Here is a 27,649-nt window from a genome sequence, read left to right on the forward strand (position 1 = left end):
TCTGAGCTGTATTTACTTTTAAGGGAAGAGTATTGTATTTTGTATATAAACGTTATGTAGGAGGCGACCTGTTTAGAGTATACCCTACCCCTCACCCTATGGAAGCTGGAACAGGCTCCCGCCTCCTCACGATCCTAAATTGGACAAGCGGAAAATAATTGATGAATGGATGTTTCATTTGTAAATAACTGAGCATGAATAAACTTATTATATAATATAATAAGATACGGGACATTTTATGAAGGTTGGCATTATTTGACCTTAAAGAAGTGGCCAGAGGTTCAAACTAACATGATATTTACAATCCCCATATATCATTCCCTATATGCCTATATGTTCTCAATACAAACAACGGCAGGAACAAACATAGTTGTAATAAATAGCACTAAAAAGTATTATTATTGTTTTGACCTTTAGGAGAGGAAGGAGAGGTTGGGGGTCAAATGTAAAATTGTAAGTATAATTTCTAAAATAGCTTTTTGAAATCATTACATTGACCTTGGAGACCTTGGTGGATGTAAGTTTGATCAGAATTCATTCAAATCTTTTCAAGCTATCGTGTTAACGGACAGAACGCCATGCATGCAAATGCTACCAAAAACATAACCTCCCAGACAGAGGTAATAAAGACTGAAAGTTACACGTGTGGTAAATTGTCTGATCTTCTGCCGGTAATAAATGTTTAGCTCCACACACATTATTAAATTAATATTAAGGGAAGAGTCATTTAGGAAGCTGGCAGGCCAAAAGACTAAAAAAAGAAAAAGGAGATGTGAGACTGGAACCAGGAGCCTTCTGGTTATTACTGAAATACATTTGCTTTACTGCCCTTAGCCACTGGTTACAGTCAGTGTTGGTGACTTTTAATGATCTCTTTACAAAGAAGGCCAAACTGAAATATCCTCACCTGTGGCTTGTTATATGTAAAAGCCAATCATTAATAAAGAATCAAGCTATTTCTGTACAATACTGCAAAGATTTAAAACTGTTCTGTCATTAAGAAAATAGCAAAAACTGGGAAAAATAATAAATACAATGCGTATTACGGTCAATTTTGAGCCTTTCTACCTCTGTTTTAATCTCCAACAGCTTTTTGAGACTTGTACCTCTTTCTTTAGTTGCTAAGAAATCAACAGCAATCACTGTAGCATGACGAAAATCTGTAGTTGCACTTCTTGCCATCTGTTTACCATGACTGGGTGAATGCTACAATTTCCAATTTCCACAGAGGCAGTAAATGAAATGCAATTTGCTAAGACGATTTTACATTTTTAGACTTTTTGAATTTCGAAAGGTCACTCAGGAGCTAATTCGCACTTCAAAGTTGCCAAAGCTGGGTGCAAATGTTTGCTGTTGCTGGGGTGTGACAGTGCCCAAAGGTGGTCTCCCATTTGTCCTACATCAATTATCACATGTCATGTCTAATTAAAAATTAAAAAGGGAAAGAATCATTTGTTGCACTGCTGCGCTTTAGTTGTTGTTTTAATAAAATGTCACTGCTTGTTTAAAGAGAAGCACTCTGACTACAGGATAAAACAAAGTGACGCTTGCTGCTGATTGGTCCTGTGGGGAACAACATCATTCCGAAAGAAAACCAGGTTTACATTTGCTTTGTTATATTATTGTATTTCTGGTTTAAACACTTGGAAAGCAGAGTGAAAAATAACAGCGCTGAAAACGTTTCACGCCTGGATCAGCTGAACGCACATACTGTAAAAGTGTGCACGCGTCAGAGAGACAGGGGAAATCATTACTCGGCTATATACAGCCGTGGACACGTTTCCTCGTCTTTTCACTTGTCTGCCTCTTTCTGTTTCAGCGGATCCATTTACCTCTGCTTTGTTACTCTGTTCTTGGTTTGTTTGTTTCTTTGCTTTTCCTCTCAGCTTTCCTTGTCTCTGTATTCTCTGCATATGTCTCAGCCTGTTCATTACCTGGCAGGAGCACACCGAGCACCTATCGCTGTCCAGCACCCAGATTTGCCCGCTGTGCTTGACCTTGTTGTCATGGATACAGTCGCCGGTGCAGTTGTGCCCGTGGGGGCACCGACAGTCATAGCCTCCTTCCAGGTTGAAGCACACTGTGTCGTTGGCACAGGTGTTCCTTCCTGTCTTGCATTCATTAATATCTGCAGGGAATACAAAAAGCATGACATCATACATATGCTCTGTGCAGATAACAGTTTCTTCTTTCTTTTTTTTATTACAAGACCAGTAATGTTGCTTTAATAGCAGGGCGATAAGGTAAAAGCAGTTTTCCCTGTAAACGTTGATGCTCTTATATGTCGGTGAGCAGCCATGCTTTTATCTCTTTCAGGACAACAGTGCCCTGCCTCTCTGTATGTGAAAATCGCTGAATAGAGGATTTGAAATGCAATTGTAACGTGCAGCAATAGAACATTTTTCAAATCTTGCTGGGAACACGCAGTATACAGCTGTAATGTAACCCAGAAACCCACTTTTGGCAAAATTATAACTTTGCTTTGTGACGAACACACAGGCTATTTTTTTTAGGGTGGTTTTAATGCACTTTTTTCTCCCTCCTTTTCCTCTCACAACTCAAACTGACAGCTAAGATTGGGTCAACGAGTGGAGCAGCGCTAGCACTATTGTTACTGTAGATTGAGGGTTTCCATTTTGACAGCTGACACTTTTTTCTGACAGGCTGAATCAGAGAGAATGTTTCCGAAAATGAACAGGCTGCAAAAGGAAATGTGATATTTTTAGGAAGGAAAACGCAACTCCTAACAACATATCTATGCAATCATACAGGCACACAAACGTTTCAAAAATAAAACAACACCGAAAAAAAACATCTCAAAAGTTAAGTGAGTTTTTCAAAGTGGATCACTTAAGATTTTTTTTCTTAAAGTTCAGATTTCAGAAGCACTATTTTCAGTGCCGGCTTTTGTAATTTGAAGCCCTCAATCCTGATACTGGGACTCAAAGAGAGGGACTTAATGATGTGATAAAAATGAGGCATAAAAAGCCTGTCAATAGAAAATGAATGGGTGTTGCCATTAATAGCGGTCTGTGGCATTCTTGCATTGCTGAAATGTATGAACTGGAATTTAATCCTCAATTAATGCAAGGACTTGAAAAAATTAAGGTCAAATATTGATAAAGTAGGTGCCTTATCCTCTTGAGCAGGCTTTACTCTAATTAAGTCAAATAACTTGAAAACTGAGTTGCTACAGTAAAGTTGGGCATTTGTGCTCTGAGATCACTCAGGTTGGATGCTGGGGTGATGGAGGGGTTGAAATAGCAGACAGATGAGAAATGCTCAACAGTCCATATCAAAATTTTTGGACCACTTGAAAAATGTCAAAAAAAACCAAACATATTTTGCATGGTTGGATCTTAACAAGGTTCAAAGTAAGCTTCAAAATGCAACAAGAAGAAATGGGAGAGAGACAAAATGTTTTTTTGAGCATGCAATTTATTGAAAACAATGCTTTAACTGAAACAGGCTGTTTTACAGCTGATGAAAAGTTTAAGACCACATGCCTTTGAAAGGCAAAATCTGTGTAAAAATGTGGATTCATTGTCATTTTCTGTCAGGTAGTCACACTGTCATGACGTTCTGATGGCAAAGCCAAAAAAAAACCATTCCATTTTTCAACATTGTCGGGTTGCTGAACTGCATATGCAGGGTCTCTTGCAGCGCGCCGTCGCTGCTGAGGTGGGACGCAGTAGTACAGTTATCTGGAATTTCTTAAATGATCCTGATCTGGGTTATGGAACAAAAAAGTCAAGTGGAAAACAAAAATAATTTCACCAGCACTGAGCCAGAGAATCCAATTGGCTGTCCACCAAGACACTGGATGATCCTCGACCCAGATTAAGGCCGTTACTAGCACCGATTGCAGCCCCATAACCATCAGACGGCATCTGAGACTGAAGGGATTCAAAAACAAAAAAGGTCTTCAAAGGCCTCGTCTGCTTGAATGCCACAGCACTGAGCGTTTGGACTTTGCAAGAGAGCACCAAACATGGGACATTGAAAGGTGGAAGAAAGTTTTATTCTCTGATGAGAAAAATGTAACCTTGTTGGTCCTCTTGATTTCCAATGTTACTGGCATGATGAGCAGATCCCACCTTAGATGTTTTTTACACGCCACGGTGGAGGGGGCGCCATAATGGTCTTTTCCCTTAAGTGGAACAATGGAGCTTCAGGAGGTGCAGGGGCGTCAAACAGCCGCTAGCTATGTCCAGATGTTGCAGAGAGCATCCCTCATGATTGAGGGCCCTCGTCTGTGTGGTAACCAGTGGGTTTATCAGCAGGACAATGCTACAGTACACAATGTTCACAGGACAAGGGACTTCTTCCAGGTCCAAAAGAGTGATTTCCCAATCACGCTTTTGAACCATCCTGTGTGTTCCCCTGATCTAAATCCAGTTGAGAAGCTTTGGGGATGGACGGCAGGGAAGTTTACAAAAATGGACATTTTGATGCCCTTCATGCGGCCGTCTTCACCACTTGGAGAAATGTTCCCACTCACCTCATGGAAACACTTGCATCAAGCATGCCACACTGAATTTTTGAAATGATCAGCAATAACGGTGGAGCTAATCATTAATGAGTTCATGTTTGGAACTTTGATTTCTGTTTTCGGGGGGGTGTACTTTTTTTAAGGAGGTGTGGCTTTAAACTTTTGATTGGGACTGTATAACTGGGATTGTTTGTTTGTTATATAACGTGAGGAGAGTGAAGTATGTTATGTATGTTTCCTGCCTGAAACAGCTTCCAGTTTTCTCTCTATGGCGTAGCGTTATGTCAATTCCAACAGGACACATTTTTGGCATTTTTTTTTAGAATCGGATAGACTTATAAACACAATTCTTAAAAAAAACAAAACATTAAAATAAAAATTTTTAGGTCTAGTTTTGGTAAGTGTGAAATTTCTACCAACTTCTTTTAAGACTTTCAGAATTTTACACGATCATATTTATGTACTTTTTTATAAATGATCTGAATTATTCGACTTATTTTCTTTTTTTAGTGTGTGAAATGTCACAATTATGTGTTCATTTTTTTACTGTGTCGTGTGGTGTGCTAAATAAAGACGTAATTAACCTGAAACAACTTTATCGCCAATATTTGTGTTGTGTATGTGAAGGCGGGCTACTCACCTATACATGATTCCCCATTGGCGGAAAACAGGCCGTTGTCATGGTACCCATCCCGGCACTCACAGTGATACCAGCCGGGCAAGTTGACACAAGTGGATTTACTGTCGCACTCGATAAAGCCGTCCGCACACTCATCAATATCTGGAGACGGAGAGAAGATAAGAAAAGAAATGAAGAAAAAGAAAAGTCACCTCGGATTTAGTCAACATATCATGTTGGTTCAAAATAGTTTTGTACAGTGAATGAGGGTGCTCAGCTGCATTCTTGCCTGGCAGGCATTTTCAACACCGACTGATTCATAATTGATAAAACAACATGTCTAGCATATCAGTAAATCTGGTCCGAAGGCTTTATTGATCAAGCATAGTTTCACAGCCAGAGAAGGACATCTGTATCAATAAAAGATAGCAGGGAATGAATGAATCTAACATAACAAGCTTATTCTAGGAAGACAGCAGCGGGGAGCGGCTCCGCAGTATGGTGGCTTATACGCGCGAAAGATCCCCGGTTCGATCCTGAGAGGAGACACAAATCCCTTTGGGTTGTGTCAGAAAGGGCATCTGGCATAAAGAAAATCTGCCAAATCAAACACGTGGAGCTACCTTCCATGGCAACCCCCTTGTGAGTAAAGAAGCAGCTAAAAATAGTTTACTGTAGGAAGACAGAGATGTTACTAGCTTGTATCTGAAGAGGCCATAAAGCTCCTTTGCAGTCTCATCTTCTCATCAAAATATGCAGTAAAACAAATAAATTCCACAGTGCGTGCACAGTTTTCTACAACTCTGCTCGGACAAAGGAGTTTCTATAATGCCTTTGGCACAGCTTCTAACAACCTGTGGGTGGCTGTCAATAGATGGAGGTGATGTTTGTTTTCACAGAGGTCCACTTAGAAATATCCTTGACGCTGCCTCCTTCAGCTCTTCTGTTTAGCTTACACGTTCTGACTTTCTTCTTGGGTGCATTTTTCTTTTGCTTTTATCTCTTTTATTCTGTTTAATTCTCATTTTTCTCTTTCAGTCTTTCTGCCTACAGCTGGCCAACCTTCAACCCTTTCATTACGACGAGCGGCCTTGCAAGCAGCAACCAAGAACAAATCCAATACAGGTTTCAACAATGAGCCTAATACACACAGAGAGAAAGATTACTCTGATATTTTAGCTCGCATTTAATTAAACTAAGGACTGGGCCCACACGAGAGAGGAAATAAAGCCTGTTATTACGCAGTGGGGCTAAATATGTTAGGTCCAGACATGCACCGTGATTAAATGTGTCTGCATAGCCAGTGATGGCTTTTTTATGATTGTGCATGATGCATGATGCTCTGCTCTCATTATGAAAATGGCAGTGTGCCGTGTATGACCTTCTCTGCGACTGCCTGCAACAGTATCCCCCACAGAGCTACAGGCAGACGGGCTCATGGTTGAGCCCCCCCCCCCCTTCCACCGCCCAGGCAGTAATGGGATTAAGATCTATTGGCTAATGAGCCCTCAGCCTTTTAATAGAATTCTGCAGCAGATTAATCGTTGATCAAATGTCCCACAGATTAGGGTTTTATCTATTTAAAAATCACCCGCATTTGTCTGCATGAACTGCAGGTTTTCTAAAATTAAAAAAAAAAACTTTCCACATTGGTGAGGTTTAAAAAAATCTCGCTCCTACAAGCTGGCAGACTTTAAAAGTGAAACACACTTCACCAATTATATCAGTTTGGTGAGAAAGGAGCACCTTATTTCCCCCCCCTAAGGACAGCAATGTTGGCTTTAAAGGACGCTGTTTAAATCGCGAGTCTGCAGCAAATAGCATAACCAGCCGATCTTTGAAAATGAATATGAATTCACCCCACTCCTGAAGAGAAATATCCAATGCTCTTTGTTGCCTGTGAATTCCAGGGGCGATAAAAGCGCTGGGAGGTTTTAAAGGGAGGAGCTGCGTGAGGTGGTGTTGCCAGTATATGAAAAAGAAATCATGCTAAATTTGTTGGAATGATTCTCTTCTCTCCAATGCGGTTGTGTGAAGTAGTTCAAAGTACAACTGAGTAGTCAGATTCTATTTATAACAAACACCGAGGGCGAAGTCAGTCTAAAAATATGCTAATGGGTTATTTTCAGCCAGTTTCATTCAGGTGTATTTAAAACGCTCGGCTGTCTGGTTGTAACAACAGCGGGTTACACCTTCAGCAAAAGGTTTGTCTTTCTTCCCCTTTTTATCTTCGCAAACCTTGTCAGCTACAATTATGGCGCAGCGCTTTTCAGCCTTCTGTCAAATCAACCTTTAAAGTGCTGCAATGTTTTAGGACAATGCAACTCATTGTTGTCGCACCTTGGATCCGACAAGGCTCGGTGTGCGAGGTGCAGCGGAGATGCGGCACGCTTGCACACACACACAAAAAGTCTTGCCTCCCCTTTTATCATCTGGAGGATCGTTGTAATTAAACCATCAACAGCGACAGTCAGACAAGGGCGCTGCCGAGGAGCGCCGTCACTACTGAATCATGGCGCTTTCGCTTTTGTTGAATCACAGAAGTGGATGGCTGTATTTTTACTTGTTAAATCATGTCGTGCTTCTTCTTCTTTTCTTTTTTTTTACCTCTCTGCACTGGAAAAATAAAACCCAGTCCAAAAAACCCCCATCACCATCACAAATAAATAAAAAAATAAAAAAATGCTTCTCTCTCCTGGAGAGGTCAAGGCAGCAGTACAGCAGTTATTTTGGACTTACCTCACTGCATGAAAGACTAGAAAAACAACACAGAAATACCTACGCAGGGGAAGAGGATGGGCCGGATGAGGAGGAGAACAAAGATAAACGCAAGAAGGTGGAGGACAGAAAGAGGAGTAGGAAGAAAAATTAGAAAGACGAGGAGATGGAGGAGGAATCGTTGAAGAGACACTGCAGTTATTCTACTCATTATCCTGAGTGGCAGCCTGGAAACAAGGGCTCTATTAAGGCAGCTCTCAGAGGACAAAGTGAGAAACAAGAGGACCATCTTTTCTCTGCCCTCCTCCTGGGCTTGTTATGCCACTCTGCCACGAACCACCCTTCCTCCCTTTATATTCATTCTCTGCCTTCACCTGTCCGTGTGTTACCTTTTTCCGCCAGCCGCCTGTCTCAAATCTAATGCAAAAATAGAGGTGCTCTAATTGTCACCGCTGCTAATCCCTGTGGTTTTCTCCCCCTCTGAGCAGAAAAAGCCAGAGTTTAGAGATGAGTTTAGCCTACCTCTTCTCTTCATGTCTACCTTTCATTGTTTCTGCTCCTGAACACCACTTCACATCATTCTCACTGGCTATTCTGATGCATAAAAGGTGCAATTCTTTGACTTCCCCTTCCAGCTTTCCTTCCCTTCACTATTCTTCCTCCCCTGTTTTTTTTTTTCTTCCCTTCTTTGACTGACAGATAGCCCTAGGGGTTAGGATGCAATTCTGCTGCCTTGCATCACTCATTGCAAAGCCTGTCACTGCTGCCACGTGTACATCTCCCGTACAGTAACCTATTTCAAAAGGATTTCCATTTCCCTGCAAGTCCACCTGATAATCCTGATTGGCACAGGGAAGAATTATTCACACCAACAGCTCACCCTGCCATTTGTCAAGTCAAATGCCAGTGGAATATAAGTGGATTTTAAAATAGGCTGAATTTGTCATGTCAGATCAGGTTTAAAATAAAGGCTGAGAAAAGACCGGAGAGTCGATAATAATGTTTGCGGAGGCGATAACGTAAGAAATGGATTGCTGATCGCTGTTCTTTTATGTATAGTGAAGTGTAATTGAGTGATTGTCACTGATCCTCAGTCTTCATTAAGAGAAAGAGTGAACTCACATAAATCAATCGCTGTGAAACCTAAGGCAAACTTAGTTACACACTGACTTCCTGAAGATGAAACAGACACTGAAAAGCAAATCCATATCTGCAAGCACTTGAGTAGGAGAGTGGATGAGTAATCACGGCAAATTGGAAACAAGTCTGGTGAACAACTGGTAGCTGCAAGAGCATACAGAATGCAATCAGTCTGCATGCAAGTCTCCCCAACCCTTTAAAGCAGGCCTACAGCTGAGACTACAAACTGCTTTGCGATGGTTGTTTTAGTTATAAAAATAGAAGGAAAAAACCCAGAGAGGTCCTTTAATCGCAAAACGTCTGCCTAAGAGTATGGATGTGTTTGATAGATGAGCTAACAAGAGCATTGAGACACAAAATAAACATGTGCTGGAAACTTCTAATTTGAAGCTTATAATACCAGAAGTCATGCTAGAAGGGACTTTTGAATCTGCAATGACAGTATTTATTTGTATTAACAATTAAAAGTCAACCCATGTACATGACTGGTTCACTGTATCGCAGACAGGACTTTAAAAAAAGAAGGAACATAACCTTCACAAGTTGTAATTGTCCACATTTTCTGCTATAAAGGTTAAGGCACTGAAGAACTGAAAACTGTCAATATGCAAAGTTTCAACATAAATAAAATTAAAAATGTCCATCAAGATAAGTGCAGCAATTTATAATTACCTCAAACTAACCATTAAGGCCAGCACAGTAATTTCAGTACTTTAAAACAGCGGTCCCCAACCTTTTTTGCGCCACGGACCAGTTTATGCCCGACAATATTTTCACGGACCGGCCTTTAAGGTGTCGCGGATAAATACAACAAAATAAAACTAGTACCGGTACCGAAAAAAAGAAAATTTATTCATAACACAGGTGAAAAGACCCAGGAAAACCGAGTAAACGATAAAAGCGATAACAAAATAACGCTGAAAACCGATAAAACCCTGAAAACCATAAATTTCACACCTGAGCCTCAACTCTCGCGGCCCGGTACCAAACGACTCACGGACCGGTACCGGTCCGAGGCCCGGGGGTTGGGGACCGCTGCTTTAAAAATTGCACAAAGTACTGCTGCTCTCTCATTTTACAACAAACAGGACACAGTCATTTTTTTATTTTATTTTTTCTTGTTCAGTGGTCAAAGCGGCCAGAGGCTCGGTGTGCCCCAGCTTGTGATTGACATTTGCAGGTTGTAGATCCAGGCCAAAAGAGAAGGCCGATTAAAGAGTTTACATTTACATGTAGTGTAAGTTATCACATGGTATTGTACATGTACTGTATTTAATAAAACTGCCATGTGCCTGCACGCCTTTCAGCACTTCAAGATTAGCATGCTGTGGTGGATAGACAGCAAATGGTGCACAGTAAAATGTTCTTCTTCACAGAAATGCATGCATGTCTGCATAAAAATGCTTCTTACAATACTATGACTCAAAGTTTGAGTCAAAGGAAATTTGAATGAATTGAACCGGTCATACTGAAAGGCAAATATTTGAGCTTTAATACTAATAACATAAAAAATGCAATGTGTAGAGTGGAATGTGCAATTTCCCATGATGATGACGAACCCACAGATCGATTGACGATTGCTATTAGATTAGTGGAATATTTAAGAAGCTTTAATCCAGTTGTTCTGGCTTTAAGGTTTGTTTTATTCTCACTGTTAAAGTAAGTTTTTTCACCTAATGCAATGTAGCTGTGTTCAGTGAAAATCAGTGTAAATCTTACTGATTTCATGCCAGACTGATATAAACACCAAAAGGATGCTTACATTGCTCCACATATGCGTTTTTCAAAATAATGACTATTTCTTCCTCTCTCAAAGGAGAGCACAAAACATATCATTTACAGATCTAGTGTATACTAGCCTGCAGAGTAAAAGCAAGCATTTTAATTTAAATGTACTCTAGCTGTTCTGTGGCCAGTGCAGATCGCTGCATTGCAGCAGGTACAGTGGTCGCCTATCCCTGTGAGATGTGTAATTTAGGTAGAAGCAGCAGGTTGCGCGCAGCTAAACGACAACTCCGGCCATTAGCGAGGCCTAATTAAGACACACTAATTACAGGTGATGGAGAGAGTGCTTTGAAAGGCCGACGCTAAATAAATAATGAATACATAATCACTGTGCTTAAACAAGCCGCTTGAGCGGGCCCCGAGGCCTTGTGGGTAAATTGTGGAGGGAAGGAGGGAGCGTCATGCATCATGGGAGCTGTCAGAGATGCATCACGGGAGCTGTCAAGAGGGTGGAAAAAAAATGAATGTGGTTTTAGATATTCATTAGTGGTGGGTGGGAGGTGCCTAGGGAAGCTTTCAAAGATGCAGGCTATTGTAGGGACACACACCGTTGCTCTCGCTGTTTCAAATTATAACAATCAGCAGCTCCAATAACTGTTGGCAGTGTTATAAAATTTACCCTGGAGTGGTCCGCTTTCATACACATGCAACCCATCTCTCTGTATATAAAACACTTAGTGCTGGCCCTATCATCTGAATGTGTTTTTATTTGATATTTATCTTCCGGCCTGCGTGACTGGGGTTGTCGGATATCTGGTTTATCTGCCGTTTAGTCCATCTTTCAAGCCGCTCTTCTTTTTTCTCTGTCTAATCTGTCATGTTGTCTAAAACTCTGACAACCCTCCTCGAGTTCAACATCAATGTAAATGAGGTCTGAGGGAACAAATTGTTTGTCTGGCCCCGTTCTGCTCTCTGTCCCAGTCAATATGCCAGCATGACTTCAGCACTCTCTCACTGCCTTCAAGGTTTCCTCATGAACTCACTGGCCATCCCCGCGTCTCCTCCTATCCTCCTCCTCTTCTTCACTGCTCCCCCCCACCCGCCCCTTCCATTTTTTATACCCTGTTATAATTCCCTTCCTTTATTCTCCAACTTTTTGTCTCTTCTATTCTACTCTTATGCCCTCGTATCTGCTATCACCCACTAATTAAATATCATTTCTTCCCCACTCAACTATTCACCCATTGCCTCCTCAAACAAATGATTTCCTCACTTCCCATCCTTCTTCTTTTCCCTTTTCTCACAACAGGAAGAAATATTTGAGCAAAGGTTGCTAAAACTCGTAGAATATTTCTTTGGTAAAGCAAACAATTTAGCAACACTGATGAAAAGACACATTCTCTTTAGATTAAGTCTCTTCATGAGAACAAGACTTTGAAGGAAGACGTGTGCTGCCAAATGATTGTAACTTTAGTAACCAAGTGTGGGGTTTTTTTCTTTCAATAAAACATCATTTTACAGTGTAGGTGTGCTGCACCAGCACTCCTTGATCGTGCTCTTGAACATTAGCCTCCAGGAGTGTGTAGGAGTGACAAATCTAAATTGTATCATTAACACCAAACATAAAAATCTTTTATCTCTTTCTCCTTGTCCTCAAAGAACTTTGTCGATGCTAAAATAGCCTCTGCGTAATTTGGACCTGCTGATTAAAACTGCTCACAAGGATTCGAGACTGCAGATGAATTGAGAGATGAAATGCAGAGGTGTCCATCCCGAGCATCTGATCAAATGCTGCTCTCCCTTCAGCATCCCACAGTGTCCTTTTGAGAAACTAGCAAGAGGCCAGCCGAGGACAGCAGAGATGGCCATTAATTACAGATCTGACAGAACAGTGACAGAAAATTTTAACTGGTGGCCAAGCATCCTAATAGGCTTAGAGAGGCTTGAAAGGAAAAGCTAATGAGCTGAAAATAAAGGAAATGCAGACACAACCTCCCCATTCATCTTGTAGGAACAGGTCGGCAAACACAAATCTAAAACCTAAACAAGGAGTGGATTTCCATTATTATTTCATAGAGGTATTGCAGGTCCTTGGTTAGCTAAAAGATTATCAGAGCTACGATATTTATAAAGGCCTTACAAAATCTTCTTACATGTACGAGGTGCTTTCCTAAAGGTTTCATATCTAGAGATGCTTTAGGATGCATAGATTAATAGTTCCTCCTGCCCACTTATCTTAATAAGGCTAAGTACCTTTAGATGGGACTGGATAGAGAAAAAAAATTAATTATACAAATGAAAATAATTTCTTTTACTTTCTTTTCACAGGGAATTACTGGATTTGAATCACATGGCCATGAGCAGGTATCATCATATCTACCAATTTACTAGTTATGCAAAGGCATCCAATTTAATTTACTTTATTCATACAAAACAGTGGTTATGGGATTTTATATTGCAAGGTAAATATGAAGCCATATTTTACTGAAACATATCAAATATTTAGAAAATGTACAATTTTAAGAAATGAGTAAATCATACTAAAAAGAAAGAGCTAGAAGAACATTATCCAACTATCGAGGCTAATTGGCAACACGTCAGTAACAATATTTGGTATAAAAACAGAGGAGGCAGAATTTCTCAGAAGTAAATATGAAACAACTGAAAGGCTTTATTTAAGGTAATAATATCCTTTAGCGGTCTAAAATGATGCGTCACGATGATTTCTTTACTTCTGATATCTATCTATCTATCTATCTATCTATCTATCTATTAGGGGTGCAACGATACACAAAATTCACGGTTCGGTTCGGTTCGATACTTTGGTGTCACGGTTCGATATTTTTTCGATACAAAAAAATGTTCATGCCTTTTTAATTTGTCATTTATTAAAATTATAAATATATATTTTAACACAAAAGTACAGTTTTTAAATTTAACCCTAACCCTTGTGCGTGTTGTTTTTTAGCTCGTCATATTGCAGCCACAGAAATTCTTTTGTCCATGAAACCATAAAGCTGCACTTTCTTTTTGCCTTATAGTCTGATTTGTCATAACTTCTCCGTTTTGTGGTAAGCTTTTATTTGGCTGTCACTTCTTCACCCTGACCTGTCTTATTTGGCTCAGCAGAACTAAAATATATATCTGTCTGTGAAGGTTCTCAATCATCCAGGTCATCGTAGTGAAATATATATCCTGCCGCACTCACATAAGCTCAGCGATTCTCTGCGCGATCAACCTCTCACATGTTTAAGCTGCGGGAGATTTCACTTGTCATGTTTGCATAGTAAGCTAACAATTAATAAGACGATGTCAGAGGAATTGGTGCACAAATTATCATCACTCACAGATCAGTGCTGTCGCTCTCTATACACAGTTCGTGCGATTGCAAAGTGAAAGCAAAAAAACAAGCGCAAATTCAAACACGATTTCAATATGTCACATATTGACAGTGGCTCACCCAATGACATAATTACCCAGCTACATTTCTGAAAGAATGCAAAAGCATTGACATATATTTTTCCTTCCTACAATAGCCCGACAGGCAGGGCAGAGATAGCCCCGGGACGTCGGGCTAGCGATATTGCGAGCCCTGTATCTGATTGAGGAATCACTCATCTTTGGAAAAGAGAGTTTATTACAGAGAAATGTCTCTTTCCAAAATAAAAGCTATACTATCCGTTTCTTCTGGGCTATATTCTCAGCAGCATATTAAACATATCAGGTCTCCATAAGGAGAATCATGTGCTAACAGCTGTCTAAATGACTCGGCTAAAGTTTGTAGCATGCATGCTTGTTTTTGTCTTTGCACTAGGATGATGTCGGTGTAAATGTGCAGTCATATTCGTTGTGTTCCCACTAGTGCTTTCAGGTTAATCTCGTTGAAATAACCTTAACGCCACAACACGGCAAATCTCCGTTAACGAGCTACCCTATACAGAGGGGCTAGACGGCCAACACGTTAACGAGCTAACTGCGCTAACACACTAGCTCCCACCCATGTAATTGAGCATTGCATGGCACATCCAACATACTGTTTTACTTTAGTCCATGACTCGCTTACCTTCAGGGTCATACGTCACATGAAAACCAAAATAATTCCAAACGCCAGATCTGAATGAGGGTGGGGAGGTCCACTTCTGTCTCGCTAGCTTGCCCTGCGCTCTTCCTTCTGACCATCCTGTCTGTGTTGAGTGCTCAGTGAATCTGCGTTCGACTACTCCGCCTAGGCTGCACTCTCGAGCCTAGGCGGAGTAGTCAAATGCAGATTCACTGAGCGCTCAACACAGACAGCATCGTCAGAAGGAAAGTTGATAAAATAAATTACAAATTTTGTATTGTTCTTTTTTTTTCTCCCCTTTGGTTTTCTTTCTTTCTCTCCCCCTCTTTCTTTCATTCTTTCCCCCTGTCCTATCCCACAGTCATGTCTGTCCCGTTTGCAACTGAAAATAAAATAAATTCATAATTATAATAAAGGTCAATCAAATGGACCAATATGATGATCCACTTAAAATAAATCCTCTTGGCATCTTTCTTGGCCTCAAGACAACAATTCTGATGGCTATAGATCCAAACGGGACACAAAAAAAAAAAATTGAAAAAAAAAATTGAAAAAAAAAAATTGAAAAAAATTGTATTGTTCGATACATATGCGTACCGAACCGAAAGCACTGTATCGAACGGTTCAATATCGATACGAATATCGTTGCACCCCTACTATCTATCTATCTATCTATCTATCTATCTATCTATCTATCTATCTATCTATCATCTAGCTATCCATCCATCTACCTGTGTGTGTGTGTGTACATAACTTATATTTCATCTTCAACCTTGAAAAGCAAGTTGTTGCCAATGCCCAAATAGACCTGTTTTCAATATTACATTAATCTCATCAGAAATGCCACTTTCTTTCCTTTTTTATATTGCTCTTTTTTTCATTTTACTGCACTATTCTACCTATGTTGTGTTTTTTTTTAATAATTCACATAAATTGAAGCTCCAATCTGGCTTAAGTGCAACATCAAGCAGCCAATTTACTAAAGTAGACTGGGTTTACTTTCTTACACTTTCACCTAGCAACATAGATTATATAAGATGCTGAAAGCTTGAAGCTCTGATAACTTCAAGTTAAGCTACATTTTATGATGCTTTCAGTGCCTCTGAGTTCTTTCTTTTTTTTCTTTATTCATTTACTTTTTTGATGTATGCATTTATGCTTGTTTACAGCAGGATGCATTATGGTTTTCATAAAAGTATTAAACTGTACCACATAGCACAGCCAGCCAGATTTAAGAAGATGTGTATACTTGTTTGATTTTGAGTGAGGTATTAAGAAAAGTGTGTTAAGAATTAACCACCGTTCATAAGATAAAAACACTTTTAGACGATTATATCGACGATGGTCTAAGAAATATGTTTTCGTTTGGTGAGCAAACGACTAGTGTGCTATACTACATCACACACATAAGCAATAAGAATACAAAGCACTGAAAAAGATGACCTCGACATTCTTTAATACGATTTGTTTCACTTCTGTAGGTAAAAAACATCTTAGCAAAGTACTGAAAAAACAAGCAGATTCATTACGGAAAAATAAACATAATATTTCTGCATGTGCGCGTCTCTCCCAAGCCATACAACATATACAGCTCCAGCCTGGGGCTACCATGTTGACTATGCGGCATGTTCAGGGCACATATTACATGGCTGGCCCCGCGTACATTTATATCCATGACTGAAGTGAATGCGCCCAGCCACAGCTGTACCCTGCATAATTCATGATGTGTCAGAGTTCTCCACTAGCTGGTGTCTGTCTGTCAGCACTGCGTGTCCCCTGTCCCTCCCCATCTATTCCCCCTGAATGGCAATGACAAGGCAGCGAGTGCACTGCACACAATTACAAGAACGCATGAGCAAAAATAGACAACAACACATTCACATGCATACACAGACGCGGAATATTCGACTTATGCATACCACAAAACACTGAAACCTGAAATAAGGGGGCCAGCTGACAATTTGCAAACTGTTGGCATCCTCTCATACGTTAATGCATGCTTATAGGTGTGCGTGTGGATCTTGAAGTTTGGTGTCTTATGACAGGCCGTCAGTCTGCCGCTGCAGCAGCAGAAGCGGTGGAGTCCCTGGGGAGACCTCTAAAAGCTCACAGGGTTCTTGTGAGGGGGGGTGAGGAGCCCAGACTTAGTGAAAGCTTTTCCATGTTCATTCACCAGCTCTGCCTCTCCTCCTCCGGCAGCCCTAACTCTAGCAGCCTCATTCCGCATCCAAATGCAGAGAAAACTTGCTAACCCCTACCCTCTAACCACCCATCTATCCCCTCGCTTCATCCATTCCATCTCTGCATCAGTCAGTTTTCCCCAACATGTCTGTATCTTCCTTTCCACTTCACCTCCTCTCATCCCCCTCCTGCCCACAACCTCTCTTCTCTTTCCCTCCTTGAATGTTGCATCTGTCACTCTCCCCGTACATCTCCATCTCTTCCTCCCAAACCCAGTTTCCCCTCTCCCTCCTCCTACCCATCCCTTCTCCACCTCCTTACCACCAGTAGAGCAGAATATCCAACAGTACATTAACCCCCATACATCTCTGTGAGCTTCTGCAGCAGACGCGTCCGTCACTGGGAGTTCCTGTCACGCTGAGGAGACAGTAAGAAAGACCTTCGTCTTTTCACTCTGAATGACTGGTGGAGTCACTAAACAATGCCAGAGGCTTTCACCCTATAGAATAGGGCCCTGATGGTGGTCCCAGATGGAAAAAAACAAAACATCAATATGGTAGCTGTCACAAGGCTGACTTGGATAAGACTGAGAGGGAGTCAGATCGTGGGAGGGAGGCGTGCAAACGACAGCAGCGGCATCTGTGGTGACAAAAAAAAAATCCCACTGCCTGAGGCTTGAGGAGCATGATTGGGTGTACATGTGAGATCCCGTTTGTTTGAACCTCAGATTCTAATCAGACGCAACAAGGAGGAGATTGATCCCTGAGCTACCAGTCATTCAGCCCCAGTGGCCTCATCATTAAGAAGAACTGTTTTCTCTTTTCAGAGAAAACATTGCAGAGAAAACAAAAAATGGAAGGTTTAAACATTTTGGGAATGACACATGCTGTATTTGCTCATTCCCAGGTTTAAAATAAGAAGATTAAGTTCATTCCTTTATGTTCTTTAAATATAAATCATAAGTGAACGACCACTTTAGCTTAGCACAAAGGAAGCAAACAAAGGGAAACAGGTAGACCAGCTTTAAAACAAAAGCACATAAAAAGGAAGAAAAAAAATTCTCATCATATCTTTTTCATTTGGTATTAAAAATCTTTTGGGATGTCTATTTTCTATCATGACATTGTGTTTCTTCCTTGTATACTGAGCCGATGTAATGCAGGATCAAGTCGCTAGCATGAAAAGTCTCAAGTGTGATTGAGTAACCCAGAAAATAATAGCACAGTATGGGAAGAAGAAAGTTGTGCTACAACAAAGGAGTGTCCTCTATTTATGTCTTGGTCTCCGTTTTTACAATATGCAGTAAAATGTGCAATATGCTCCATATTTTTTTTACATTTTGGCTAGTTTTCTGGGGGGTTTTGTAAGATATGGGAGAATGAATAAAGGCAAATAGAAGAGGAGACAAGGAGCAAGGAGAGAAAGTGGGGATCTAAAACACTAAAGAAAGTAATGAAATGTGTGATTGCTTGGAACGTGCAATTACTAAGGGACGAGGTTCTCAGCACCTTCTCTGCTGCAAAATGAGGAAAAGCATAAGGCATTATGGCTGGCTAGGTGTGTTAACACAAGTTCTCTCACTCTCTTTCTCACTCTCAAACACACACACACACACGCACATACAAACACACACACACACTCCTTCCTCAGCATCTCGGGAAATTCATTTACTTTAAGACGGGCAGTAAAAAGGGCGCCTCGTAAAAAAAAGGTCCTTTATGTGCAATCAATACCTGAACCAATGAGAAAGCAAAGGGGCTCAGCTTGCCTCATTCAAACACGAGCACGCACAGTGAGAGAGCTGTCATGGCTTTCTATTGCTTTGGCTACATGTCTCCTGAAGGACACTCCATGAAAGGTTGAAATGGGTTATGAGAAAGGTGCTGCTGCTGTAGATTAGACATATAATGCATCAAATACAAGTACAAGAAATACAGTGTTTCTTGGTTACCTTAAATCAGCAACACTGTAGGGAAAAACACACATAGAAAGCCCTGAGTCTTATCACAATGTTTCACATATCTCAATGGCTGCTAGCTGACTTAACACTCAGTTCATCTATTATGTCCTATTTGATATGGTGCATCAGGAGTTTGCACAGCTGTAATGTGCATGTAGCATAAAGCCTATGAGGAGAATGCCATGCTGATTAATATGGGCTGTGACATGTATGGGCTAACGCCTATTATTGTTGCAGCTGCAGTTCAAATCCTCCACTGGGCCACTTGGGAGAGGCACAAGCTCATCGCTCACCACGGAGGCCCGACCCACACAGTCAGACTCGTTCACGGACATGCACACCGCCACAAACACATTCAAATGCACACGGGGGTAGTTAATATAGCTTAGTGAGAACACTGCAAAAAAAAAAAGCATTTACAGTACAGTCTCCCATTTTCCTTCCTTCGTTTAGTCTTATTCTCAAGAGTGTAAAACACGTCCTCGCCCTGCAACATGTTCTTTCTTACACATTCAATCAAAAGTTCCTTTTTTTTGGTTTGTTTGTTTTATGGGGGAAAAAAATGTAAGAGCGTAACGAAAACAAATGTTTACCTGTTTCACATCTCTTCCCAGTAAATCCTTGCTGGCAAACACAGTTGTTAGGTGAAACGCAGGTTCCCCCATTCTGGCACAATCCGTCACACATTGCTGGAGATACACCAGAGGAGAGGAGCCATTACTCACTAAGATTAACGAGCATTAACTATGTAATTAGACCAGCAGCAGCATATGTATTTGCATACAGAATAAGAGCTAATTTGGTGATGTGATTCATTATAGGCTTGCACAATATTATTTTGCGTGATTAATGCATCTCACCAAGGTTAATTCAAAAATGTTCATTATCCGTGGGTAGGCTGTTAGTTAATGTGTCCCCAAAACACAGAGAAGTCACTGAAGTTGACACAAATGGAAATGGAAATAAATGTAATATATGCAAAAATCATACCATGCTTCCTCAGAATAAAGAGTGAAAAGTACTGAAAGCAAATGAAAACCTGTTTAGTAAGACGTGTAAAAGCAGTGCTTAAAAAGAGCACTCCAAAAATGAAGAATTGCACTTTCATTAAGTTGGGGGATACAAAAAAACACCAAAAGACAGATGCAAGAGTCTGTCTAAACTATAATAAATTATTATAGCACAGTTTTGGGTGAAGGGTTCCAGCTTCTATCATGTATTTGTATGTGCATGTTTGTGTAGTGTACCTAGTGCTCATCATGACCAAGCAAAGTTATCTTAATGTGCAGCTCCACCATAAATAGATTTCTACTCAAGAAATAGATTAACCAGCTGAGGTCAGGTCAATTTTCTAGAAAGCACAGAGATCACATATAGAACTGCAAACATGACAGAGGCACTCATTAAATCTGGGTCACAGAGGGCTTTTCAGTGGGTGGTGGAGAGAGTAGAATCACCATCATATACTTTATGATATGATATGCTTAACAGAACAATGGCTAAAACTAATGATCTTTGACAGAAATTTGATGATGAAGATGGTAGCAATGTTTATTTTATATCATTAATTTACCTGTTCATAACTTTTGTTTGAATGGTTTTGTACAAAAGACTGTATTATTGTAGGGTCTTTAAATTGCAATAGAATGTGCCTTGAGGTTACTGTTGCTGGATTCGCAAATTGTGTAATCACATGTACTGCACAGATGTAATATAGCCTTCTCTATGAGGAGGCAAAAACTCAGAAGCTCAAAATCCATAGAGCTATATGCCTGAGGAATATTCTCACATAAATACCCTGCATTCAGCCCTAATATGACCTTGAGGCCATCAGAAGAGAACATTGTGCAAGAAGGATGCACATTCAAAGCATGAAAGTAAACCAAAGACTTTGCAGATGCCAGAGTGAGAAGCAATGCAGTCTTACATGAAAGAAATGTCATATCTACAGACTGGATGAGTTCAAAAGTTGGGGGGCGACAAAAGGTGTCCGGCACCAAAGTCAACCTAATCACATGGGTCTCAGCTGACAGACTCTTTCAAAAAAAAACAAAAAAACCCACACATGGCAAGATGATGTGCACCTGGCATCACCACATCAAAGCCAATATAACAAGCAGGTATACCTGCCAAATAAATCTTAATTTTAGAAAAGGGAAGACTCTCTGGTGATTCCAGCCCTTTGGATCGTCGACGCTTGGGGGCAGACCTTTAGCTATCAAATCTGACCTCTCAACAGGTAAGCATGAATATGTCACAGTTCTGGGTGTGAGTGAATCACCAGGGGGTATATGTTTGCAGGTGGGGCTCTGCATATGTCATCACAGGTCATCTGCCTTAAAGGCATGAATAGAGGTGACCTCAGCGAGGACTAAAAGGGAATCATTTTCTATCTTTCCACAGTCAATTTCAACCTCCTAGGACCCTGCGTCCACATATGTGGACATCACATTTTGGGTTATTTAGACCAAAATATTCAATTTTGCTCTACAAGGGCCTGATATCCACTTACGAGGACAGCTACTGTTCTATCAAAATTTTAAACGAATATCCTCATTTGTGGCTCTCATTTTTCTTAGAAACAAAAATCAGATAAAAAAAAAAAAATCTGGTAATTCTGGTAATTCTGATTTTACATGCATCGGGCCCCAATCAGCCCAAATATCAAAGAGAAATTAAAAATGCATGCTGTGGAAGAGTTCGGGTCTTAGGAGGTTAAATTAAATTTGGCCCAGAGAAAAAGGATGGAACGTTTAGTATTTTTTTCCAGGGTGTCATTAAAACCAGCATAAAAAATAAAATAAATTAATAAAACTAGAAATTATTCTGTTTTTGTTTACATTTCTTGGCTGTGCATTGTGTGACACAATACACTGACATTCTTGAAGACTTCATTACACTCCGACTTATTTTTTCATATTACACGGTCACTGGAAACAATGCTGTTTCCCCCCGAAAGTGAAGACTATTTAAATGTTTTATCATATATATATATATATATATATATATATATATATATATATATATATATATATATATATATATATATATATATATATATATAGTATGTGATACAACATCTAAATTAGAAAAACACTGTTTGTTAAAACAAGGGGAAAAAACAACAGTGGTCAAGTGAAGCAGGACTTAACAAAACAAAATGAGCCTGGTGAGATTACCTTTGCAGACTGTCCCATTGCCCGTGTAGCCTGGCTTACAGGAGCAGCTGTGGCCTCCGACCATGTTGAAGCACAAGGCATTCTCATCGCAGTTGTGGAGTCCGCTGAGGCACTCGTCATGTTCTGCAAACAACACAATAATAAAACATGCATCAATCCGAGCAGGTTCCTCACTAGTACAAAGTATACTTTTCGTATTATGCAGCATCTTCCCAAATAAGCAGAGGAAAACACTCTAGCAACAGTTCAGAAATCGTCTTCACATCTGCAAAGACCTACAGGCATCAAGAAAATAACACTTGATTAAAGAAAAGTGAGCGTTTATCCTCCTTTGTAAATATCAGAAATGATCGCAGCCAGCTGGTGATTTGTTTTACTAACCATTAACAAAAAAAAACAAGGACAAGATTTCAAACTGTGCCTTGTTTTAAACGACTTGATAGTTAGACAGCTGTGAGTCTAGTAATAAGACATCAGTGACAAACAGCCAACTGGAGGATGAGTCACTTTTCTCTCTTCCATCAAGATTTGTCGTGAAAAAAATTGTCTCAGATGTTTTGCTGCAATTTGCCGTTTTTGTTTTTGCACATCATGAGGGACGGAGACGTCTCAGTGTCTGCTTCGTAATAGCAGAAAATAAACACTTTAATTTCCGCGCACACACCAATACGGTTCATCCTTGTGTAGCAGTTTACATACAGTACATAAGCCATTAGCCTTTAGTTTGAGCGTTGCAATTGGCACAATTGGCGTGTTAAGTACCCACAGGAAATGTTTTATACAAGCATTAACAAAATGTCCCCGTAGAACTGGAACTCCCAGGCTCCCATCACTGTGGAGTTAGTGATATGCTGTGTTATGAATCACTGACAAGCTTGACTAATGGCTACAGCCCGTGACAACATACTGTAGCCAACTGGCAAACAAATCTCTTTTCCTCTGTGAGGAGAACTTCGGGAAGACTGAAGTGGCAAAACAGAATCAAATGAAAACCTGGGGTGAAGGCTAATAAAACAAACAGTCCAGTTGCAACTATGTAATGATGCCACATAAAGAAGAAAACAATTAAGCCATTAGGGCTAGTAGGTACAAATTTAAAATAAAAAACATTTAATTTGAAAGTAGCTGTTTACGGAAGACAATGTCTTGTGACAGCTGACAAGAAATCTCAATTAATTGTCATATTTTTACTTGAGGGATCCGAACTTATAAATAGGCCTCTTTAAAAAAAAGGAGTGCTGTGAATGAAACCATTTGAAGCAGCAGGGGAGACGTTATCCTGATGATATCACTCTCTGTGTGTCTGCTTTTTCGTTTGTCACAAGAAGATGTGTTCTGAAACAAATGTGATTTCATTTGCTTGTGGCTGGTGGATCTTAACACTTCCTTGAAACAAAATCATGCTCAAGTGTCACAAAAGTACTGAGTTTTACACCAAACACCACTTCGGTCTCTTCCTCACAAGCACTTCATTCTATCGATTACTCGTATTAATAAAGTGAGAAACTACCATTGCTGAGTTATCGGTATTTTAAATTTGTTTACACCGGTAGAATTGCAAAGCTTTGTTATACTATTTGATTCAAACGGGTCATTAAAAATACAGTGGCAGAAGTTTTTGGCCTGTGCTCACTTATTGACTTCTTTTGTTTTATCCTCCGAGGCCTCTGTGTTTGTTTACACAGTAAATAAACATAGAAGCAATAATGCAATGACGAGTTATTGGAAAAAATCTTATTTGAAGCTGACCTACACTAAACAGTTAAAGAACTCTAAAGCATTTAAGTCCGTTCCCTTGCTACGGGAAGATGGATCTTGATGCAAGTCCTTCATCTGCCCCTGAACATAAAAGCAGATCTTTATCCCTCTGAGAATCACACAAAAGAAGAATACTCATCCATAGTATTTGGGAGATTCACATAAATATTGCATTCTGATATGTACTTGCTTACCAAGCACAGAATAAGTCTCAAAAACCTTCTAGACTTTATCCTTTTGAAATCTTCTTTTCCATACTTAACATCTCTGTATCCCATCGTAGCCCGAGAGGCTGCAGAGCACAAGCCGTTCATTAAAGGTCCATACAGTACAGTGTTCACTCTCTCAGCTGGAGAATCTTGTTTTTCAATTCATATCATCATGTTGTTTGTGGTGAAAACTTTTAATGGTTGCTAAACGGATAAGCAGTCAACTAAATCTCTCCAAAAGGGTTAAGACTCTTGAAAAACACAAATACAAAGCTTTTAGTGCTAATCTGGAGTAAACCGTTTGGACCGTTTCTTGTTATTTTAAGGATTTGGGGGTAGCTTCAAGCTTGCCAGGGGACGGGAATAAACAAACTTCTCTGAGCTGGTTTCTCAAATATATTTTCTTCAGACATGAAGTAAACTTTTGGAGCGTTCTTTTTTATTTATTTATTTTGCTCAACTTTTGTGCTTTTTTATGCTTGCACTTCGTAAAGACAGTCAAGACTTAAAGACGGCACCTGAAAGGTGAAAGGATCAGAAACCCGAATGCTTGTTGCGGTAGACCTGAGCCGCATCATCCATTTCCCTGCCATCACCCAATCCATTATATCTCCTGAGCAGACCGTGGGCTCTTCCAAATTGAAAGTGACATTGTGATGAGCTCCTCCATCGAGAATATGATGTATGCGTGCAAGTGTGTGTGAGATGGATTGAAGGGCACTTAGTAGGGCCCACTGCACTGCTCCTGTAACACACACACACAACTTTCCTGCTGTTGGGCAGAATTAAAGTCTGCTCATGGGCATATAAAAACAGTAATAGGAGCACAGGAGAGAGGAAAGAGAATTAGGTGCTTTTCTTTTTCTTTTTTTCTTGCCAAGGTCACATCTGCCAGAGCAGCAAACACCAAGCTGTCTCTTTGAACACACACACAGGCAGCAGAGCCACCGGGTGTTTGAGGGAATCCAGAATGTGCATCATCACTATGACCCTTGAGTTCTAGTATTGGTTCCTGGTAATTTGGGTTATTTATAAATTTAGGCTTATTACACTCCTGCACTCAGTGTAAGCGACTCCTAATTTAATCACCAACTAAATCCCTAAAATGCGTACGTGTGTGGTAGCGTGAGAGAAGCATTTCCTCGCTGGCTGCTGCTGCTCAGGCTGTAGACAGATAAACAATCAATTATGTACAGCCTGTCACCAGGGATCTCTCTCTAGCTGTCTGTTTCTCCTCCCGCTTGACTCCATCCACCTTCTGCCAAAACAACACCAGTTTCATTGATGTCTGACCTTCCAGCTGCTTTCCCCAAAACAATGTAACCTCCGATTTAATTTTACAATCCCAAGCTTGAAAAGACTACGATCTTATAATGTTTTACAACAAGAAAAACTTCTGTTCCTTTCTCAGTTTGCCTATTTTGGTGACCAAGACGATAAAAAAAAAAGAAAACTAAATGATGAAGAGCCAATATTTATTTGTTCCTCTAATAACTTAAAGCCAGGACTGGAGCACAGTTTTGGGGATTTTTGTACAATATGTTTCCCATTTTGTTTTAACATCTGCACCTGGATGATGTGATGCACAGTCCAGTCAATGATTTTGTACTATTTCTTTACCAGGAAATTTAACACGATGCAAAAAGAAAAAGAAAAAAAAGACCGCAAGCAAAAACAAAATTAAATTGTAATGTAAATCCTTTACTGTGTTTTGAAACTGATTAGGAGAATATTTAAAGGCGAGAGGAATTTAACTAGAAGTGTTTTTATGGTTTTTGTACTTCTTAGCAACTTCTGCAACAAAAACTCTCTAGGGCACCTTTAAAATGCCAAAGACATAACACTGTTCAGACCAGCAGAAATTGAAAACTTTTAAGTCTAAGTGCCCATGGGATCCTGTTGTTCAACCAGAATACAGATGTCCTTTAAAAAGAGGGGAAAAAACCCTCCATGTCAGCTGCAAGACATCAGATTAAAAGTCATCTTTTCTGATCTCTGCTGTTGACAAACCTCCTGCTCCACCTGTGGCCTTCATCCATGCCTTACGCCTTGTCTCCCGCCATCCCAGCCCTCAGCCGGTTCCTCAGCCTCAGGGGCCCAGGTCTGGTTATCAGGGGATTAGAACCGGGACACACACTAACTACATAGGCACCTTAGGAACAAGGGGAGGCGTCCACATATACACCTAGCAAAAACACACACCTCAGGACAGCCTTCTTTAATAACGTTTAAACGGAGAGCACAACCAATCCCCTACCTTTCATGGATTAGCTGCTAATCTCACAGAGCCGGGAGCACCTCGGGCACTTTGGGGAAAAGATGAAGAATGGGTGGAGGGGGAGAAAGGAGGCGGAATCTTGACCTTCAAGATGAAGGATACAGTAGCAAAAGAAAGTTGCACATGCTTCTCTCACTGTACCCTCAACCATATAGAGCCTCAGCTTTTGGCTGGACATATTTCATTTAAACAAGTACACAAAGTCCACATGTTCCAGTCCACCCCCAGCTGGGGTCTGAGCCCATCCACCTCCCTCACCGCAGGTGGTTTTCATGTAAAATATGGTCTTCTGTCTGAGCTCGCTGACCCCCTGATAAGCTGAGGATAAATAAAACCACAGTTCCATGCTGGTTCTCTCAGGCCTAAATCTGCAGATCAGCCCTTTAATACACCATCGTGCATATAAACACTGAGCCATGAAATGAGCTAGGGTCAATTTAATCCTCTTTACCAAGGCAGACTGGTTAACATGCAACACTGTAATGCGTGCAGAAATTCGTCCATCAATGCTGGAACCATTGTTTCTGCTGAGATTGCAATTTGTTAATTGGTGAAAGGCGCCATAAATGATGTAGTCACACATACATCATGCGACAGCTAGTGCGGGGGGGGCTTTAATCTTTTCTTCCGCAGCTATAATATTTTATGTGTGAGCAACTTAGAGGAATCAGCATTCCCTTTGGACTATTTTCAAACACAAGCAGATGTTCAATTACTAAGAAGCGGTAGATTCCTGCAGCTAGTAACTTAGCATCTTCCTGTTGTTACTGTCAGTTACTGCCACTGCAACTACCAAGGTGGTACTGATCTCAGCACACAGGTATACATTAGGAGAAGTGTGTTTTCTGGCACATATATACTTTCCATTAAGGAATAAAGGCACCTAATTTGACTATAATTTGGCTTACTAATTAGTCTAAGAGGTAAGGTGATACCATACCACTGACTGCACACTGTATCAGACAGTGATAGTAGCTGTGTGGAAGAACACAGTCCAATAAAACTGCAGGGAGATCATGACGGTAATTTGACTGAAGCAAGGGGGAAAAGTCATTACATCAAGCCTTTGCATAAGCCTAGGTTTAATCACACAAATTGACTTTTATAAGGAGGCGCATAGCTGTGTGTTCCACTACAGTGGCTTGAAGGCATTTTAATAGGAGACTACATAAAATATAGTGACACAATTTAATCCATTGGGTTTGTGGAATTAATCTTCATTGTGAATCTGGGGCCTGAGCACACAGTGGAAGAAAGACAAATGGGTAAAACAATATAACTTGCCCACAGCTCAGAAGACTAGAGAAAACACAGTGATTGAAATCACACG

At 40.4% G+C, this 27,649-nt stretch overlaps 1 protein-coding gene across 1 annotated transcript in view; it reads right to left on the reverse strand.

Moving 5' to 3' along the window:
• Nucleotides 1-27,649, reverse strand: part of nell2a (neural EGFL like 2a) — a 93,903-nt gene that overhangs the window by 7,284 nt on the left and 58,970 nt on the right. Inside the window, exons 14-17 of the mRNA XM_085359383.1 lie at nt 22,075-22,197; nt 19,489-19,584; nt 5,133-5,273; nt 1,935-2,128 (exon numbers count right to left, since the gene is read on the reverse strand). Coding sequence (XP_085215509.1) covers nt 1,935-2,128; nt 5,133-5,273; nt 19,489-19,584; nt 22,075-22,197 — 554 coding nt within the window. The remainder of the gene's footprint in view (nt 1-1,934; nt 2,129-5,132; nt 5,274-19,488; nt 19,585-22,074; nt 22,198-27,649) is intronic.

The sequence above is a fragment of the Diplotaxodon limnothrissa genome, linkage group LG7 (genome assembly GCF_057381915.1).
Source record: "Diplotaxodon limnothrissa isolate DT_005_m linkage group LG7, D_limnothrissa_male_GT1.1, whole genome shotgun sequence".
Taxonomy (NCBI): Eukaryota; Metazoa; Chordata; class Actinopteri; order Cichliformes; family Cichlidae; genus Diplotaxodon; species Diplotaxodon limnothrissa.